Genomic DNA, 20,022 nt, shown 5'->3' with positions numbered 1-20,022 from the left:
ATCAAATTATCACCGACCAGCTCTCCAAGGTCCGGGCAACAGCAGCGTGTCACTTAGTGGATGGGCATGATAGCGAAGCACAGCTGTGAGGCACGGCTGCTGCTAATTAAGCCCCATCACAGCAGCCATGAATCCAGCTTGTTTTGCTGACACTTTTTTGGTAAAAAAAAAAAAAAAGCCTCAATGAGGTGTGTTACTGCTGTTTTTATCTTGTTGGTCTTCGTTTCCTGACACACTGGTGCCACAGTTGTCCACAATGGGCTTAATGAGACATCTTAGTCCACTCTATAGCAACAGTGCTTCACCCAAGATTGTGATGGGGTATCCATCTCCCCTTAAAGTATCACCATCCTGGCCATTATATTGGCAGCTCAGAATCCAGGCTTATGGCTGGAGCAGGTGGCCGAGAGGAAGGCCACAACAACATAAGACTGCTGGCATCACATGATTAGGCATAACTAATACTAATGGTCATCCACTGCCTGTTACTGCCTGTCTGTGTGTTTTTCTATAGTCCTTTAAACTTAAATGTTTTTCAAATGTTTACATTTTCCTTGGAGACTTTGCTTTCGTTGTTAAAAATGACAATTATATGAAGTTCTTTGAATTTCAGTTCATTTTATTTATACTTCATTACATTCAAATTTCAAGGACCGGAATTAAATTTATATTTAAAGGATACTTTCAATTTAGTGTTTTATGCCACATGACCCTGTCCCATAGTTTACTGTATGTGCTGTATTTAAAGGGATAGTTCACCCAAATTTAAATTCAATTCTGTCATTTACTTACCCTCATATTGTTGCAAAGCTGTATAGGTGCATCCCAAATCGCGTACTTATGAAAAGTGCACTTTAAATAGACTCCCCATGTTAAATTGCCCAACTTTACAGCAGAAAAAAAACATGTTTACAGCCTGGTTCAAAAAATGATTTTGGTCTATATAGCTAATTTTGCCCTTCATGACAACTGGAGGGGAGTGAAGTTTTTTTTATAACTCATCCGTTTAAATTATATTAAGCCTTTAAGTTCTGCATAATTAAGGGCGCGGCCACTTGAGTGACAGGTGGATTGCCACTGCTGTCACCACCGTCGAGCTAGGTGGGCGTGGTTTCAGCAACCAGCTCCCGCCTCTTTGCCCATTTTCGATTATCCAGGAGTGACACGCGGTGACGCGCTGCCAAGATGGCGACGGTCGGCTCCACCTACTTTAGACTTCAAAAACGCTCTTCGGAAATCTACGGGTGACGTCACGGACACTACGTCCATGTTTTTATACAGTCTATGGCTGTGATGTAAAAATATCATAATGACGTATGACGCACGGAATGAGCTGTCTTTGGTAAATAAAGTGTCATAAATGAGTGTCCAGTCATTATAAAACTCCCCTTTCACTCAGCGTCTGTGAAGTGGAGCAGGACAACGTCCCACCAGTCCTTGTTTAAGACTCTCATCAGCAGACGACTGGTTTTGGGTGCGGGAAGGGGCACTTTTACTGCTTTCTAAAGTAAGCAGCACCGCACAACAGTTCATGTGCTGGTCGTCGCCTGATTAGGACCCAAAGTAGATAAATGTGAAGTGTGCTTTTTAAAACAGTATCCGACAACAGTGGGAAACTCTGTATATTCATGCAGTGTGCGCATGTCAAAAGATTCAATCCGATCAGAAGCTTGTGACTAGAGATGCACCGATCAATCGGCCAGGGATCGGAATCGGACGATTTTCCTCATGATCGGCCCGGATCGGTGACCGGCTGGTCAGTCTCACTTCTTTCCGATTCCGAGCCAATCCGTTTCGTTACCAGCAGCACAGGCAATAACGTCAGCCGCGCATTCTCGCTCTCTTCTCTCCGACAACCCCTTCTCTCTCACACACACGTCTTATTCGCTCTGGTTAAATAGTGCTTGTATTGCGCATTATTTTAGTCATTCCCGCAGGTTTCGCGCTTACACCAAAAGCGCGCACCACCACTGACTGATCTATATTAGTGGAGCGCACAAGCTGCGCTTAGTCTCAAACAGCTTGTGAGCCACAAATACCAAAATGAGTGGCTAACTGCGCTAAAACGTTCAAATACATACAAAATTATGTCACGATGCCCGTCTTGGCGAGTATCCAGGTAAACACAGTTAGTTTTGGAACGTTAAATAGTTGAGAAATAGAACACGTGTAACAGTATATTTGGTCCGTGGATAAACTCTTAAAGGGACCGCAGTCCAATATTTCTGCTGCTGTCTGTCATGTTAATCAAAGAACAAAAGACAAAGAAAATCACTTTCTGCTCTTGACTGAATACGTTTTATAACTTTAATTGTAAGCATACATCTGTATATAATTTTTACAATGAAGACTACAGAAATTAAAGTAATCAAATGCAAAATATAAAACTTTTTATTTATATACAAATAAAAAACTGGATGTGTTATTTTATGTTTGATTACTTTAATTTCTGTAGTATTTCTTACCTGAATAAAATCTTACTTAATCTTAATTACTTAATCTTACTTAAAATCTTAATAATCTTACTGAAAAAATTAGTTTCATAGCTCTCTTTATTCTATTGCATTTATTTGTGCTGTTGTTTGCAATTTTTTATTTGTTCTTATTTTATTACTGACTTTTTACTTGTGTTTTTTATGAAAATAAAACTTTGCGTTGAAGAAAAGTAGATTTTTTTTTGTATATGCTGTCAATTATAGTTCTTAGAAAATCGGAAATCGGCACAAATCGGTATCGGCAGATCACACTAACAAAAAATCAGAATCGGCCAAGAAAATTGCAATCGGTGCATCTCTACTTGTGACATAAACGCACATATTAACCCGATCACTTTATTTAGCATTCATGTAAACACTACGTTCGGATTCGTCAATCAGAATGAATTCATTCTGATGGAAGCAAAAAGTGTCCATGTAAACGTAGCTACTGTTACAGTAGCCCAATTCCACGGGAAAACCGCGGACTTGGCAACACTGGTTGTTTTAGACACCACTGACTTTAATTGTATGGACAAAAACAGTTGTATCTTCTTTATGTTCCACCGAAGAAAAACACAGTTTTGGAAAGACATGAGGGTGAGTAAATGATGACAGAATTAAAAATTTGGGGGTGAACTATCCCTTTAGCTCTGTCTGTAATAACTGGGGGAGACGTTGTTTGGTTTGGTAGCATTGTATTGATTTCTCCTGAGGATGAATCACTTCTGCTTGTATTATTCTGAAGTCGTTATAGATAAAATACATGGTACTGTAGTACATCCATCCTCACTTAACAAACTTCTGTGAAAGAAAACAACCTTTTGTCAGAAAAGATTTAGCTTTACCAAGCAAGCAGTTATATAGACACATCCCGTTCCATCTAAAGTTCCTCCAGCCCTGTGGAGAATTTAACTCCACTGTGTCATATCAGATCAGACCAGAATCGCCTGAAGACTGCGTGAAGATTTGGTGTAGTCATCACTCACCCTGCTGTGGGATGTGTCTTGTTTGTAGGAACAGCAGGACTGATTGGAGGTCCCACAGAGAGATAGGTCTGATGAATGCGATTGGTCTGCAGCCACGACATCCTGCCCCCACTGTTACATCACAGGGGACGCAGACACAGACTCTGCGGTTACAGAATGCAGAGACACAAACAGACCGTGACCTTCCAGATGAACCTCAGCTGCCCAGCACTTCTCAGGGGTCACAGGTTACTGATGGTAAGACACACTCTGTGAGTCAGAATATCATTACTGAGCTTAGGTGAGGTTTGTCCTTGAGATCAAAAGACAAATCCTTGGTTAGTTTTACATCTCTTTGCTTCAACATATTGGCTGCTTCTGCTGAAAATTTCTCTATTAACAAAACATTCTTTTTATCCTTTAGACAGGATCACTAATCTGAATAAATTTAGCCTGAGTGCATGTTCCGGTTTCAATATTTATACTGTATGCCTTAAACTTTGCAGTCTGATGACAATATCTGTTTACATGTGCCACACATGTATTCAGTGCATGCAAAAGAGTGGCATTTAGTGTTACCATAGCAACAAGAAGCTCTCAGTGCTCCTGTCAGAGATCTTTGCAACAACTTTTATTTCCTTTTTTTAAGTCGTTGTTTCATACTTTTCATCCCTCTTGTCTCCTAACAATCTTTTTATTTTTCAGTATGTTAAAAAGGCAAAGTCTCCAACACAGTGTCGTTTCTGTTAACTAAAACTAAAGCTGTTTTTATTAAATGAAATATAGGTGAAATAAATTAAAATCTAAATATTACTTATAATTACTTATATAAGCTACATATTTAAAGGGGTCATATGATGTTGCTAAAAATAACATTATTTGGTGTATTTGGTGTAATGAAATGTGTTTATGCGGTTTAAGCTTCAAAAAACACATTATTTTCCACATACTGTACATTATTGTTTCTCCTCTATGCCCTGCCTTTCTGAAAAGTGTCGATTTTTACAAAGCTCATCGGTCTGAAAAGCGAGGTGTGCTCTGATTGGCCAGCTATCCAGTGCATTGTGATTGGCCGAATACCTCAAGCGTGTGACGGAAATGTTACGCCCCTACCATATTATATGATTAGAGATGTTCCGATACCCTTTTTCCCTTCCCGATACCGATTCCGATACCTGGGCTCAGCGTATTGGCCAATACCGAGTACTAATCCGATACATGGCTGTGTATCTGTATATACAGCTGTATGTACTACTAGCCCTGTATGAATTGATAGAATTATTTTATTGTGTGCTTCAGACTTATCCCTTAAAAAAACATGAACAAATACATACAGTGAACTAGAGTATTTTTATTATCTGACATACATTTGACAGTAATATTATTTATTTTTCTTAAGTGAAAAAGAACTTCAAATGCAGCCACAAATCTAACACTGTAAACTGAAAAGATATTTTAGTTTTACAATATAACTGTATAAAAAACAGTGCAACAAATAAATCTAAGAATATAAAAAAAATAAATATGAATAATATAAGAAAATAATCTCTTTAAAACTTAAAGTCCAGAAACTATTTTGTTAAATAAAAGGCATTTCAGTTTTAAATACAAAGTACAATCTTCTCCATCTCTACTGTCAGAGCATCCTTTGCATGCTTGATGTTGTCTGCACTTGAGAAGTATCTGAAAGAAACAATAATTAAAAACAATAAATAAATGTAACAAATAAATAACCTCCTCCAAAGTAGCCTTAGCCTTAATGCATCAGTAATTATAAAATTATTAGGAGCAAAAAGTTTTTGAAAACAGTACCATTTAAAATAATACATAACAAGTGAACTAATATACTCAATGTGGCAATGACAATAATCAATATGGACATGAAGAAACATTTTAATAGACATACCTGTCTTTGAAACGTGGATCCAAGAGAGTTGCAACTGCATACAAGGGATCTTCCTCGATGGTTGCGAATCGTTTCTTGATGGCCTCAAGAAGGGTAGTTTTCATTGTTTTTATACCGGTGTCCTCCTGGCTCTCCCGAGCATGTAGCCGTTTTAGAACTGTAACTGAGGGGATGACTTCCGCTACAGATGAGGTGGAGGAGCTAATCTGTTTGGTCAGTTCCTCAAATGGTGCCAAAACAGTGACAGTTTTTTCCAGCAAAGCCCACTGGTTGGCTGTCAATGTGGCTGGCAGGTCGTGATCAGCTACGTATGCTGAAATCGGCCGCGTCTGCTCAAAACTCTCTACCATATAAAAAGTACTATTCCACCTTGTCGCCACATCTTGGTGCAAATGTTTGTTGGCCATTTTTAGATCCCTCTGAATATCCTCCAGGCACGTTGTGGCCAATGGTGAGTGTTTGAAATGGCCAATTATCTTCCTACAGTTCGCCAGAGCATCGTTTGTATTTCTTCTACGCTGCTCTAAATAGTGGTTGCTTGTGGCAACACAGCACAACTTCCTGTGTTTGCATTCTGAGCAGCGAATAAGAATTGATTTCCGATTTGCAGCGTTAAGCAAAGCTAGCGGGCGCATAACTAGGTCTTGTTTAAGAAAATGGTATTGGATTGGTAAATGGGTTCAAGCACTCGCCGATACCGATGCCAGAATTTTTTGTGGTATCGGCGGAATTTCCGATACTAGTATCGGAATCGGAACAACCCTAACTGTGATGCCATGTCCCGGCCGGAGCGAAGAGACAAAAACTGTGACGACCCCGGGCTGGACTCCGCTTCGTCCACGGTGAAAGCCGATCCGGCGATCCACAGCGTGAAGTTGATGTATTTCCTCAGCGACCAGCATTGATCAGCTCTAGGCATGACGAAGCGGATATCGTCCTCTTTTGGAAGGCCAAACAAAGTAGTTTCGCTTTCACAACGAAACACACAGCGTCTTCACGACATGGCGGCAGCAACAATACTACAGCTAGAATAAAAGTTACGCCTTCTGTCTTTGCGTGAACATTTGGGCGGCATTATGCAAATCTTCCCACATCGTGACGTAGACATGTGGGGGCGTGTTAGAACGAGCCGTTTTAGGTAGGTGTGGCTGACTCTTACCTTTTATAAAGAATATCTCTTTGGATTTGAGACTTTAGTCTTTGCAACTTTACAGATCTTCTTTATGCACCAAGAGTTTGTAACTCTCCAAAGAGAAAGGAAAAATTGAAATCGCAGCATATGACCCCTTTAAAAAAATTATAAAGAAATATTAAAATATAATATAAAAGAAATATTTAGAAAGGTAAAAAAAAATTACAAAAGCACATAATTACTAAAACAATTAAAATGAAAACTGAAAATATATATTTTTAAAATACTATACTTTATAAATAATACTAAAATAACACTGCTGCACCAATGCTTCACAGCCCCCACCATGTTTATTTTTGTGGTGCAAATATAAATCCACATTTTTGAATCTGACTATACAAATTGCCTGGTTTACATGTCAGTTATCTGATTATTTAGGCTTATTCTTTTGGATCATGCACAGTCAGATTATTTGTTTTCGTTTGAGGTGTTTGCATAATGATTTTTCAGTGAGGTATCACTTACATTTATGGAGTATTAGGCTTCATGTAAACATAGCTCCCATTTGGTTTTGTAATATTTGTTATTCTGTGGCCTTTAGTGAGAAATTTGAGAGGTGAAAAGAGAAGATTGGGTGCCACATTTTGTCTTTTTATGCTAATGGTAATTACAGGGGATAGGAGAGGCCACTCCATGGGCACCCACCAGCCGAATCTCTTAAGTTAATGTGTGTGTAGTATTGCTCTCATGTTTAATGGTGGTTAGCTTCAGAGAGAGCATTCATGCCAGAAAATACTGCATTGCATCTCTCTTTCCTGGTACCAGCCATATTCTCTCCTCAGCCCAGCCTCCATTACCACTTTAGCTCTCTGCTCTAATTACTCTTATGTGTCGCTTTTAGCAGCGCACCAAACAGATGAATAAGCATGTCTCGATGAAGCTTAACTATTTTGAGGTCCCAGATATAAATCGCAGAAATAAGCAGAGCGACAGATTTAACCCAGCTGACTAGGGATTTAACGATTCACTCAACTCACGATTCGATTCGATTCACGATTTTATTTTATTTTTTACAAAATGAGATTTAAGACAAATTATAAATTAAATGTGTCCTTTTATTATTGCTTGGACAAAATGCTACACATTTCTTTGTGAAATTGAAATATAACACTATAATAATATACTAATATAGCACTTGCATATTATTGCTCTTTTGTTGGTTTTGATTGCTTCTGTTGTCCTCAGTTGTAAGTCGCTTTGGATAAAAGTGTCTGCTAAATGACAACATTTAAATATAATGTAAATGTAAATAACAAAACTAAATTTAAATTTTAAAACAAGCCCCAAATCAAATAAATAAGTAACACAAATAAAATAAATCTCTTCATATAAACAAAATAAGGCTTTGTCTGTGCTCTTTCCATTTAAAATTAGAGGCAAGCACTGCATTTTAATCATGATCCAAACAAAGATGCTGCATGCATGCAACATGAGCAATTTTTATTGGATTGTATAATTTCAAAATTTGAAGCAAAAACAGAATGGTTTGACTTCAGTTTTGTGAAACTATACATAAAAATATCTGCATGAAACAGCGGACGAGCTGAATGAGACGCAGATTCACTCTCTGCCAGCAGGTGGTGCTTAAAGCCTTTCCTTGGTTTCCGCGGTAAACAAAGCAGTGCTGCACTTATGAGCTTTAATATGCATTATATGGATGGGTGATACCTCTTATTTTATTCTCAATCCGATACCGATATTTTCAAGCCCAGTATCCTCGATATCGATACCTATAAACTAAATTGATCTTTTTTTCAAGCCCAGTATCGTCAATATTGATACCGATACTTCTAAACTAAACTGACCTTTTTAAATTATTAAAATAATATAATCAGTAATTATACTCACTTAATATTAGATTTGTACATTTCATAGGCCTTTTTTGTTTACACTGTCAAAAATAAAATATCCTATAATTGTATTTTAACCCTTTACTGGGGCAGTAAACTCACAGGTGCAACTATACCCCTAAAAGGGAGCATATTAGTACCATACAAGTATGCATGCTTTAAAGGGGTCATAGGATGCTACATGCACTTTTACAAGTTGTTTGAACTGAAATGTGTGTTGGCAGTGTGTGTACACAACCACCCTATAATGATAAAAATCCACCCAGCTGAACTCGCAGTGGATTACATTTGTTTCTGAAGGGAATGCGCCCCCGATCTACATAAATGCGTTATGTTCACACGAATCATTCATGATCCAGCCTCATCTACAGAAGAGAGTATAATGTTTTGTAATGAATCTTTGCAAATCGCCTTTCCTAATAATGTGCTACTTAGCAAGTTGCACGATGAATGCTGCTAAAGTAAACAGTCTCTCTGAGAGCAGCTCTGAAGAGAGGGGAGGGGTCAGCAGAGCTCATTAACATTTAAAGGAAAATGCTACAAAAACGGCTTGATCTGAAAGGAGCTGTTTTTGACAGAGTAAAAAATTTGTTTTTTACACTACCATTGAGAAACTTTAACCAAACTATGTTACAGACTTTTCATTAAGACCCCAAAGAATCATATCAACTTGTGGAAAATGGGCATCCTATGACCCCTTTAAGGGTAGATAAGTTACAAAGGTGCACCTTTGAGGGTACCTCATGGAAAATAAACATGGTGTTTCATAAGTACTAAAATGTATTATTATTATTATTATTACCATGGTAAACTGTGGTTACATGGATTCATATAAACTCCTACACCTAAATAAATCGCGATTTGTTTAGCATCTCAACCGATTTGAATCGTCACATATTTTATATCGATTTTCAACTGGCTCGCGGTTAGTCGTTACATCCCTACAGCTGACATTTGTATTTTTAGACCGTTGGGCTGTTTGAATGTGCAGTTTTATTTATAAACATGGTTAGCAGTCAGACCTGCTGCTGGAATGATATGTCTGATATAATGCCTGGTGGGAGCTCAGCTGCAGAAGAGTCGGATCAGTGTGTGCAACATTTAGCAGCACATAATTAATAATTAACTTCTTTCCATAGCTATAGATTGTAAATGTAAATCTGACCATCTGTCTGACGTTTCCAGTCAAGTTGTATTTATTTGTCCTTTGCACAGCTTACATAAGTTTTACTGGCATGGAAATGCATAAGATGAGCCTCGGTGTGTAGAGATTTGCACAGTACAGTAATATACTAACTGTTATATATAATATTGCAAAAAAAGTTACAAAGTGCTAGAGAGTAACAGTACTAGAATACTGTAGAGAAGACAGGTAGTGTTGGTGACTGTCTGCCAGGTGACACTGTCAAAAACAGATTGTGTGAGGGTTGTGTATGGTTTTAAATGTACAGTAGAAAACTTCTGGTTTTGTCTTTTTCTCCTCACTCTCTCTGTTAGTCCAGGTCAATTCAGTTTAATGCCATGAGCGGTACTGTAATTCCTGGTTGCGCAGCACATGTATAAACACTTGTAAAGCTCTGTCAGAAAAAGAAATTGTATGAGTGCAGATAACACGTTTTTTTGAGGCTTATGTTTCAGCTCAGGACATCATAAAGTTGACATTTCGCTTTAACTTACATAGAATTACAGGTTAGCCGTTTTAAAGTTTATAAGCTGTAGCTTGGAAAGTTGTAGTAGTGGGAATAGTTTCGAAGTAACTGTGTTAATTCAGTTGGATAAAATGATTAAAAGCGGGAGGAAAGAGGAGGGATAGGGATGAGCTATCAGTACACCAAGCACATGCGGCCCTAGCAGGTACTGCCTGAAGCATCCTCTAAATTGATTGGCTCTAGCTTTAGAAAGTGTCAAATTAATGTACTTCTATGGAAAATTGAGCATTAAAAAAGGGCAAGAATAGAAACAGAAGAACGAGCACTTCTTTCTTGTTTGATTTCAAAGCTGAACCCTGTTAAGTGTAGTGAGTGGCGGATCCTATAGGCAGCTGCCTAGGGCCATTTTCTTCTCTTCTTTATACTTAATTTTAAGCGGTTTCTATAGCGTGATCTTAATGACAAATGTCTCATAATGTTACGCGATCCATGTAATGCGTGAGCAAAAATCTCACAGCAAGAATCCGCAAGCGGATTTCCTTCATTCATACAAAACTGGACGTGTGCTTTTAACTATACATTATTGGATGAATAGAAATATAATGGTGGAACAGGAAGGAGACTGTGAAGTCCCAGAGTACAAGCACAGCCTGCAGCTGTGTGAAGTTTGGTGGTTTTAACAAATCTTGGAAAGCTTTTGACCTCTGAAGGAATGAATCTCTTAAGCCGGGCTCACACTACAGGAGTTTTAAAATCCTATATCACTATGTCAATCACTACTACTTCAAGAGCGAATCCAGCATAAATATGCGGATGTCATTCCCGAAACTTTGTAACGTGTGTGGCCAAAAAAACAAAGTTCTACATTTTAAATGGATTATTGCCTGGAAAGCTCGCAAAGAGCGCTCCTTTTTTAACCACTAAAAACTGTCACTCTTAGTTCATCGTGATCTCACAAAGTTCTGTTATGACCAATGAATCTCACACTGTGCAATTAATATATTATTAACATCGTCGTGTAAACACTCTGTATGTTATAATGAAAGGATTCGATTGTGATCAGCACAGAACAAAAACTGGTGTGTGTCGCAGCCATTAGGTAAACCAGCATACATTCATGAGGATGATGAAAGTGTTTTAACTTGAGTAAAGCCCCCAGACCCCCTGCTCGTGACTCCCCCTGCCACCCCCATACACGTTCAAAACTGAGGCGATTTCACTCCAGTGCTTCTCTTTCTCCTTACGGTTGTGATACGTTTTCGACACATTATACAGACAGTCGTGTTACTACAAAACATCAAGAAGCAGTTTACTCCGTCTCCACTATCCAATGGAGCCGTACAGAAGCTGTTTTGCGGTCGCACATTGGCTATTGTGAAAGTACTGACGTAATCATATAGCCGTCATCATCCCGATTTCAATCCTAAATATCAAACATGTTTGATATGATCGGGGCGGCCCCGATTTGTGTGCGAGCAGATCGGGAGGTGCAAGATTCGATCTGTGAACGCCTCACATTTCCAGATAATCCGCGCCGAACATCGGGAGCGATCGAGGAGCTCGACAAGATTTTTGCTCCGATTCTCGGGAGAGGGAAATCGGGGCTAAATCGGGCTAAAAATCCTGTAGTGTGAGCCAGGCTTTAGACTTTTTCAAAAGTCCTTTGTTTAGTCTTGTGTATCTACACTTTTGACTAAAATAGAAGAAAATACAGTTCTGCTTTTTTAAATTCTTCTCAAAAGTATCTTTCAAAGATTTGATGTCTAATAACCTGGCAAGCTTTGGCAAAACCAGTCATTATTTCATCCTCAGAAGCAGTTCTGTGTCAGCTTGTTCCTTGTAAACAAGATTTGGTTTCTTTGCGAACTGATTCAAATGAACCTGTGTGCTCTTTACTCCTAGATGTTATTTTAGACTAGGTTAGAGATTGCAAGAAAAAATGCTTTCCAGTTTATTGTAGAATATCAGATGGACTATTAGCGAATGGATGGGGGTCTGAGTTCTGATGGTCTGGTAATGTTGTGTTTAAATATATAAAAAAATGTTTTCACATAAATTGATTTGCATGTAACCTGTCCATTATACATATAGCAGCAGGTTTCATGGCTGTGCGTGTTTTGTTTTGTGGCGTATGATTGAGGTCAGATGTGCTGCGTCTTCGCCTGCAGCACCTGTGTGTTTATGTCTCTGAGGTACTACAGGTGCCAAGAACTTGATGACTCAAAGTTTTAGGGTAGAGAAGTTCACTTCTGAATGTCTCACCTCAAGGAAAGCCATCTTCCCACACAAACAGTGCACACTCCCTGCAGTGAGATCTGTGGGCGAGGGTTAAGTTCAGTATCATTTTAAACGGCTGTCAGTGAATAAGTTTAGGGTTAGCATTAGCATCCTCTCTGTGCATTTTATGTAATGAATATGAGGAAAGCGCATGTTATATTTACTCGAATTATACTAAGAAACACAAAAGAGATGCTCAGACGTTGTCTCTCTCAATCCCTCCCCCACTCTATTTTCTAGCTCTGTCTGTTGTGAGCGCTGTATTCATTGTTACATGTTATCCTCAGGTTGTTTATCTTATCAAGTCTTTGTTACGAAATATGCTTTTTGGAATGAACAACCTCAAGAAGTCCATTAAAAGATGTTTAGTTCATGTTCTGGGAATGTTTCTTTGCATTCTAGTGATGTGATCTCAGTTCTCCTCCTCTCTCTTCATTTCCTTGAGTAGACTAATGGTAGATCATGCTCCACCTGAACCTGAGTTTTCTGCACCTGTCCTTTTGTTCTGAGAGGCTAAAGCTGTTGATATCTTTGGTGTCATAAATACATGGATCATAAAAAGGCATAGCGGCATGCAGTGTGAAAATAAGTGAATGGGGTGGCAATTACTGATGATATGGAAATGTTTTGGGGTCAGTAAGATTTTTTTTAAATGTTTTTGGAAGTAGACCAATGCTCACCAAGGCTGAATTTATTTGAGTTTATTTGGTCAAAAATACAGTACAAACAGTAATAGTGTGAAATATTATTGTAAAATAATTTAGATATTTTAATATATTTTGGAATTAAAAAATATTTAAAAATATAATTTATTCCTGTGTTTGGCAAAGCTGAATTTTCTGTAGCCATGATCCTTCCTATAATTCTAATACGCTGATTTGCTCAAAGAAACATCTAAGAAAATTCCTCTTATTATCAATGTTGAAGCAGTTGTGCTACTTAATATTTTTATGACATTTTTGTAATGAAATAGAAATGTAATGACATTGAAATGTGTTGTAGCATCATAAATGTCACGTTTGATCAATTTCTAATGCATCTTTGCTGAATTAATGTACTCATTTCTTACTGACCCCAAACTGTAATGTACAGTAATGTATATATAGATCTCTTATGGACCTATATAGAGCCTTATTCATTACAATCAATTTTATTTTCTGTCATTTTTATTAGTGCTTAAAGTCCACCACTGTTATTATCATACTGTTGTGGTATGTTTAATATATCTGGCCGTCACACTATTGTACTTTCATCCTTCTAATGTCTAATTCTAATTTTTCATAAATAGTTTAAATAAAACATTTTACACAAAACTATGAATAGCTCTTTTGAATAAAACTGGTAAACCAATCTAAATAGGGGTGGACAAGTAAAATGTCCAAACAGGCAGTTTCTGCTAGAGCAATGATACAAACTGCAGAGATTAGTTGTTCTCACGCCACAAGAGGACCTCAAGGTCCAGTTTATTAATGTGCATATTATAATACACAGAAAAAAAAACTATTTATAAAAATGACAGAGGACTAACAAACTTCCAATAAACATGGCGATAGTAATGCTTATAGCGATGTAAGTATAAAGTCCAAGACCACTGTGACATACAGTATTAGGAATGGTGAAACAAACACGTACTGAGTGCACTTATCAATGCAAATCATTGTTGTCTTTTGCATTAAAGCAAATGTGTTGTCAGCTGGGTTGTGTTGTCCAAAACATGTGAATGACCAAAGCGTTTAAGTATGCAAACTTTTTCAGATTTCTGGTGCAGTATGGGGGCCTATTTGGGTTTAAGTCCTTCTGAACATTATAATGGGAGAGTTTAGTCTTATACCACACACACACACACACACACACACACACACACACACCTGTAGGTGTGAAAAGTGTTTTGACTGGAACTGACTTCGGTGACCACAGACATTTGTGTAGTGTGAAAAGAACAGTAATCTGATGACGTTGTGTAGTGTATGGACACCATTAGCAATATCCTACTGAATAAGACTGTTCAGTTTTTTATGTGAAGTCATTGTGATTTTTTGGGTCAGTTGGGGGTGTTGGGATTTGGCATTAAAATTTTTCTCACCACCAAATGCCTCATCATACTTCAGTGGTCAAAGATTAGACAAACAGACGGTGGCCAGTCTCATTATCTGACTTCATGATGCTTAGACACCTTAACTCGTCTTTATAGAGGAATCAGCTTCAGCTGTCATAGGCAGAATACAAGCCAAAGGTCAGGAGAGTTTTCATAATCTCTCCTTCTCCCTCTTTTCTTTCAGTGTCCTGTCACCTTTTTAATATGCATGCATATCTATATATGTATGTGTTTACTATAGAAAACAGCCAATTTCCATGTGTTTGAATAGCTAGTGTTGCTGATATCCAGTGACTCATGCACCTTTAAGGGGATTTACTGTACAGTCTGTCAAAACATTCATGTGAAGCACTGTGGTCTCAGAAGAGTAAATCCTCACATTTCCATTCTGACATTGATTGGCCTTTTGTCTGATACTGAAAGCTTGTTTGTGAGAGGAGTGTGCAGTATAAGTGGTGTTCGTGTTGCAAACTGGTCAACAGGAAAGCTGTATGTGAGAATGTTCCTATTACTTCTTAAAGAACACAGATGATTCTTTCTTTCTTTCTACCTCTTACTCATTCAACACACACCCACACCCGCACGCTCACTATTTTAGAGGCACAACAGACGTTAGGTATTTGATAAATAATTAATATATAGCTCAAAGACAGTCTTCGCTCCACAGCAAGATGTATTCCTTGCAGAAGCCTGTGGGTGCAGTCATTGCAGAGAGATTACTTTTTCATTGTTCAGTCAGCACAAACCCCATGAGGAGATGCTCCACAAGGAGACATTTAATTGTCTCACACGTGGACTGATATTGGCATGGTCATTAGCTGTATATGAACAAAAATGCTGATGTGATAATAGTGCTGTACACAGGGTGCCATTGGCTCAGTCACAGAGCTGCATTCAGCTGAATGACATCAGTGTAAATGAATGGGCCGGATCTCACTGTTCTTTGGTTTTAAAGAAATATTTGGGATTTTTTCCCCCAAGCGACTGTCCATAAACTGCCTGTGAGAAATAAAATTATTAGTAATATGTGTTAAAAAGAAAAAAGAAAAAGAAATCCAACAACAACAAAAAAAACAAGTTTCAGATCAAATATACTTTTATAAAGGAAATGTCATGTCTTCCTTTGTTTTGCATTTTGTGCTCAGCATGTGTTAAAGCCGTGTGGTGATGGCAAACAAGGACCAACTCCCACTGGCCTTAGTCACTAGTGATCCAAGAGAATTGGGTTGTGTTGGGTCCAGATGGCAGAGGTGATGTGCAGGTTCTGTAATCTTGGAGAGCTGTTGTCCAGGGAGGGATGAACTCACATGAGGCAGCGTGAGCATAGTGTGTGCAATTGGAGGCATTTTACAGGAAGCACAATGAGCCTTCATATTGGAAATTAGAGACCTTAACCATGAGTGCAGTTTGGTAAAAAAGAGGCAATTCAGTCACATTAAAGACACAATAAAACAGGAAGTTCAGCCTGTCAGCCGAGATGAGCTTAAATAGCAGAAGGTATTTGTTACAGCAAGTCCATTAGTGTAACCGCTTTGATGGACTGAATTACGAATTATAAAATGATTTTCGTTCTTTTAACATGGAATCTATGTTTTACAGATAAGCACATGTGGCATGGCTGCTCTTTCACTTACTTTATTTGGTAACACTTTGAAGGGGTGTGCATAAGACTGACATGACACCTTCATAATCATGACATGACACATGTCATGAATATGAAGGAGGTTTTATGCATGTTTATGACAACTGACATTAAGTGTCATTCGCTCAGTTATGTCATTTTTAATGCAAATATGACATTATTTGACCTAACCCTAACCTAACCCTACCCCTACCCTTACCCCTAACCATAGCCCATAACAAAGACATCTCAAACAATGTCATCTTTGCATTAAACATTACATAACTGAGCGAATGACACTTAATGACAGTTGTCATAAACATGCATAAAAAAACTTCATATTCATGACATGTGTCATGTCATGATTATGTAGGTGTCATGTCATGATTATGAAGGTGTCATGTCAGTATTATGCACACCCCTTCAAGTAAAGTGTAACCCTTTATTTCCTATAGTTGATGTAACTTTTGCTCCAGGTATCAGAAAATACTGGGAAAATACCCCCATACTGAGATAAAGATAATTCATCTCCATTATTCATGACTGATGATGTTTTGTTCTGTGCCTCTAGTTGTCAAATATCTATTTTTCGACTTGTTCATCCGATAACTACATTTGGATTGTTTATGGATTTTCAGTTAGATGGGAAAATGTAAATGTAAAACATAAGCAAGTGATACAGAAAGAAGTAATAATAAAAGGACTGTAAAATATTGTACTTGCACTTCATTTTGTGGCAGTGTGAGAATGAAGACCCAGTACAAACAAAAATATAATGCAACTTTTACAAGCATTCAGTTTGAAGAAAGCGATCCAATATTAGTTTAGTCATAATGCCATTCTTCACAAAAATATGAATACAAAAATTATGAGTGTTATTTAGAAACAATGTTTCTTTTTACTTTTATCTTTTTGCCACTTACCTGTGCTAGTTTTATAATCTTTTTGCTTGTTTTTCTTCATCCCAATGGCTTATGTTGAAAATCAACTGGGGTGCTTTAAAAACAAATGGTAAAATGCTGAAATGATCATTCTTTATCAGCCGCAGACACCTTGGATTTAGAGATTCTTCCAGAGGATTCTGGGTCTGAGGTGGTACCAGAGACGCCCCCCCACAGTCGACCTCAGGAAGACGAAGGGTCAGATCTCACTGAACCCAGCACAGACAGCACAGGTAACCAACACTTACATCACACTGATAAACAGAAAGTAACTATGTGATATTGATTTTGGTCATGGAACGGTTGTCAACCAGTCAGGAGTCAGGATTAGGTTTAAGGCCACAGTTATAGACTTGAGGAACACTCTTATCAGCATACAGTATCATTACCCTCTGACTGTAGGGTTGGTTTATGGTTAGGTTAGATTTTGGGTTAGGGCTACTATTAGTAGAAAAGTAGTGTCTTTACACAGTGAGTGTGCAGTGTAATTGTGCAGCATGAGTGCAATCAGAGCGACAACTGAATGGTTTGCAATCAGCTGTCTCCTCAAAAGAGACCGTTTGCAAACAGCAGAAAGCCACCTTCATGCGACACACATAGACACAAGTGTTGTTCACTCTGCTGCGCATAATAGCTCTAAATAAAATAATATATATACACACACACACATATATCTTGCTTGCATGCTTTTTGTCATGTGCTGTGCACGTTTGTGATGACGCTAGATGTATGCAAATCCATCAGGGTTCGAAAGAATCAAGTGGTCTGAACCCAGACCAATCACACTCGGATTCAGACTGCAGCAAAGGTGTCCAGTGTGAAAGCCCCTTTAGATTATATATAGCACAGCACAAGTCATTGTGGAGCGCACCATCCACTCACAATTCAGAAAACGAATGAAGAATTTTAACTATCAGTGTGTGAATTAAAAGCGAAGCTTGAAAGGGTTGTTGATGCTGATGCAAACATCTGAAACACACTCTCATATTCACACTAACTGTACTTGATTCAAAGTGCCTAAACACTAGATGAGGATCAAATAATTGAGTTTGCAGAAACAGCTGATGAATAATTTAGAGTCAATTGTGGCGCTTTTAATTGCACCACACCTTCCTGTTAAATTAGGTCCATACAACATGTGTCCAGGCTGTAAACCTGCACTGTAACAGCAGTTTGAAAGCCATTTGATGCGTGTAAATCTCCTCTGACACTGCCAAGACATAAATCTTCCACTATCAGCTGCAACTCTTCATGTTTTGTAAGCTCTCAATTTCACTTTTTCTCCTGAAGGCCAGCCAGCCTTATTACTTTGTTTCTCCCTACTAAAGTTTATTGATCCCTGTTTACCCTGCACTCTGGTATTTCTTGAAGAACTCAAGTTTTCCCTCTCTCTCTTAGGTCAGGCTGAGTATGTTTCTCATATCCGAAGGCTAATGGCTGAGGGAGGGATGACAGCGGTTGTCCAGCGTGAGCAGAGCACCACAATGGCTTCCATGGGCAGCTTTGGCAACAACATCGTCGTCAGCCACCGAATCCACCGTGGCTCCCAGACAGGAGCGGGCGCACAAAGCCATACTGGTTTGAGCCCCACCCCTGGGTCCTCCTCGACTGCCCCTGAGACTTTGGCTGGAGCTGCAGGTTCGTACTCCCGCGTCCTCTCCAGCACGCTGGGGCTTCATACCGGCACCACTCGGGGCACCTCTACAGACATAGACCTAACGCCCCTCGTAGAACAGGAAAGACTTCACACGTCCCTCCTTTCACAGGAGTTTTCACCTGTTTTCTCATCTGCTCCAGACATAAATGGACCTTCCGCTTCCATGCAAACAGACAATGTCTTGGAGGGGGAGGAGCTCCAAGACTTTGCATCCCTCCCTCCGTCTTTACTCTCATCCTCACCCTCTCTTTCTCCAGTGAATAACAGTAACTACAGCAACAGCGATAGTAGTTATCACGGAGACCAATATAGGCGGTAAAAGCGGCGGAGTTTGGAGAGGAAACCAACAATTTGAAACCAGCCAAGAAGAGAAAAGACCACACAACAGAAATTTCCGGAAATATTTGCGCTCGACCCATGTGTTCCTCTCTCTTCTCGCCATCAGCGTTCATATGTCACATCTGCTCTGACACGGTCTAGTGAATAATGAAAGGACAAAAAAGTAGTAGTTTCCTGCTCAGCTTAAACTCTGCAATGAATTCAGACCATTCCATGTTGTACGTTAATCAGCCTTGCTGAAGTTTCCAGTGGGGGTCTTTGACTGCCTGTTGTCCATCATGATCAAAGTGTAGATACACGTACAGAGTAAGGAGTGTGAATAGCAGAGAGACAGAGCATCGCTTTGCAATCAGTCTTTAGTCTGTTGAGGAACATTTGTTCAACTAAACGCTTTGTTCCTCTACATCCTCTTTCAAATAAAACATTTTGGATTCCAGTTGGGAGCTGCTGCTTTGAGCAGAAAGGTAAAATTTCCTTGGACAGGCCAGTAGTCCAAAAAGATTCAAAACCTTGTCACATTCTGAACAACTTAATTATATTACTGTTGGTTAGTTTATCGAGTCATTGCTGTTTTAGATGATGACTGGTGCATTTTAGTTCAGGTTTTTATGAAGTTGAAAAGACCACACCCTTTTTTTAGGCCTTTGGAAAGAAGGTAAGAAAGAAGACAGAGGTGTACACAAGTTTTATATTTTGTACTGTATAGTTTAATTCTGTGGCATTAAGGGGTGAGAAAAAAAAAAAATTTCTGTCATCATTTACTCACCCTCATGTTGTTCCAAACTTGTATGACTTTCTTCTGTGAAACACAAAATAAGGAATTCTGAGAAATGTCTGAGAAGTGTTTTTTTGTGCAAGTGGTCATGTTTGATTACCAAAATTCTAATATTTTCTTTAATGTTTCGCAGAAGAAAGAAAGTCATACAGGTTTGTAATGACATGAGAGTCAGTAAATGATGACAGAATTTTTATTTTAGTGTGAACTATCCCTTTAAGTTGTGATGTTTGTCTGCATCCTCATCATCAACTGTCTTCCGTGTGGCCAAGTCAGTC

The 20,022-nt window shown here is 38.6% G+C and overlaps 1 protein-coding gene across 4 annotated transcripts in view; it reads left to right on the top strand.

Annotated features, from left to right (window-relative positions):
- LOC107656180 (activating molecule in BECN1-regulated autophagy protein 1-like) overlaps window positions 1-19,749 on the top strand; it is an 82,908-nt gene extending 63,159 nt beyond the window's left edge. For 3 of the 4 annotated variants that reach the window (XM_016443921.1, XM_016443917.1, XM_016443919.1), the window contains 3 exons: window positions 3,492-3,700; window positions 17,075-17,206; window positions 18,372-19,748. In XM_016443921.1, the coding sequence (XP_016299407.1) occupies window positions 3,492-3,700; window positions 17,075-17,206; window positions 18,372-18,949 (919 nt within the window). In that variant the 3' untranslated portion in view covers window positions 18,950-19,748. Of the gene's footprint in view, window positions 1-3,491; window positions 3,701-17,074; window positions 17,207-18,371 lie in introns of all 4 variants that reach the window. The other variant, XM_016443920.1, reaches the window with a different exon arrangement.
- Window positions 19,750-20,022: the final 273 nt, after the last annotated feature.

The sequence above is a fragment of the Sinocyclocheilus anshuiensis genome, unplaced genomic scaffold, assembly GCF_001515605.1.
Source record: "Sinocyclocheilus anshuiensis isolate Anshui unplaced genomic scaffold, SAMN03320099.WGS_v1.1 scaffold1429, whole genome shotgun sequence".
In the NCBI taxonomy this organism is placed as follows: domain Eukaryota; kingdom Metazoa; phylum Chordata; class Actinopteri; order Cypriniformes; family Cyprinidae; genus Sinocyclocheilus; species Sinocyclocheilus anshuiensis.
This window is presented reverse-complemented; position numbering and strand designations above follow the sequence as displayed.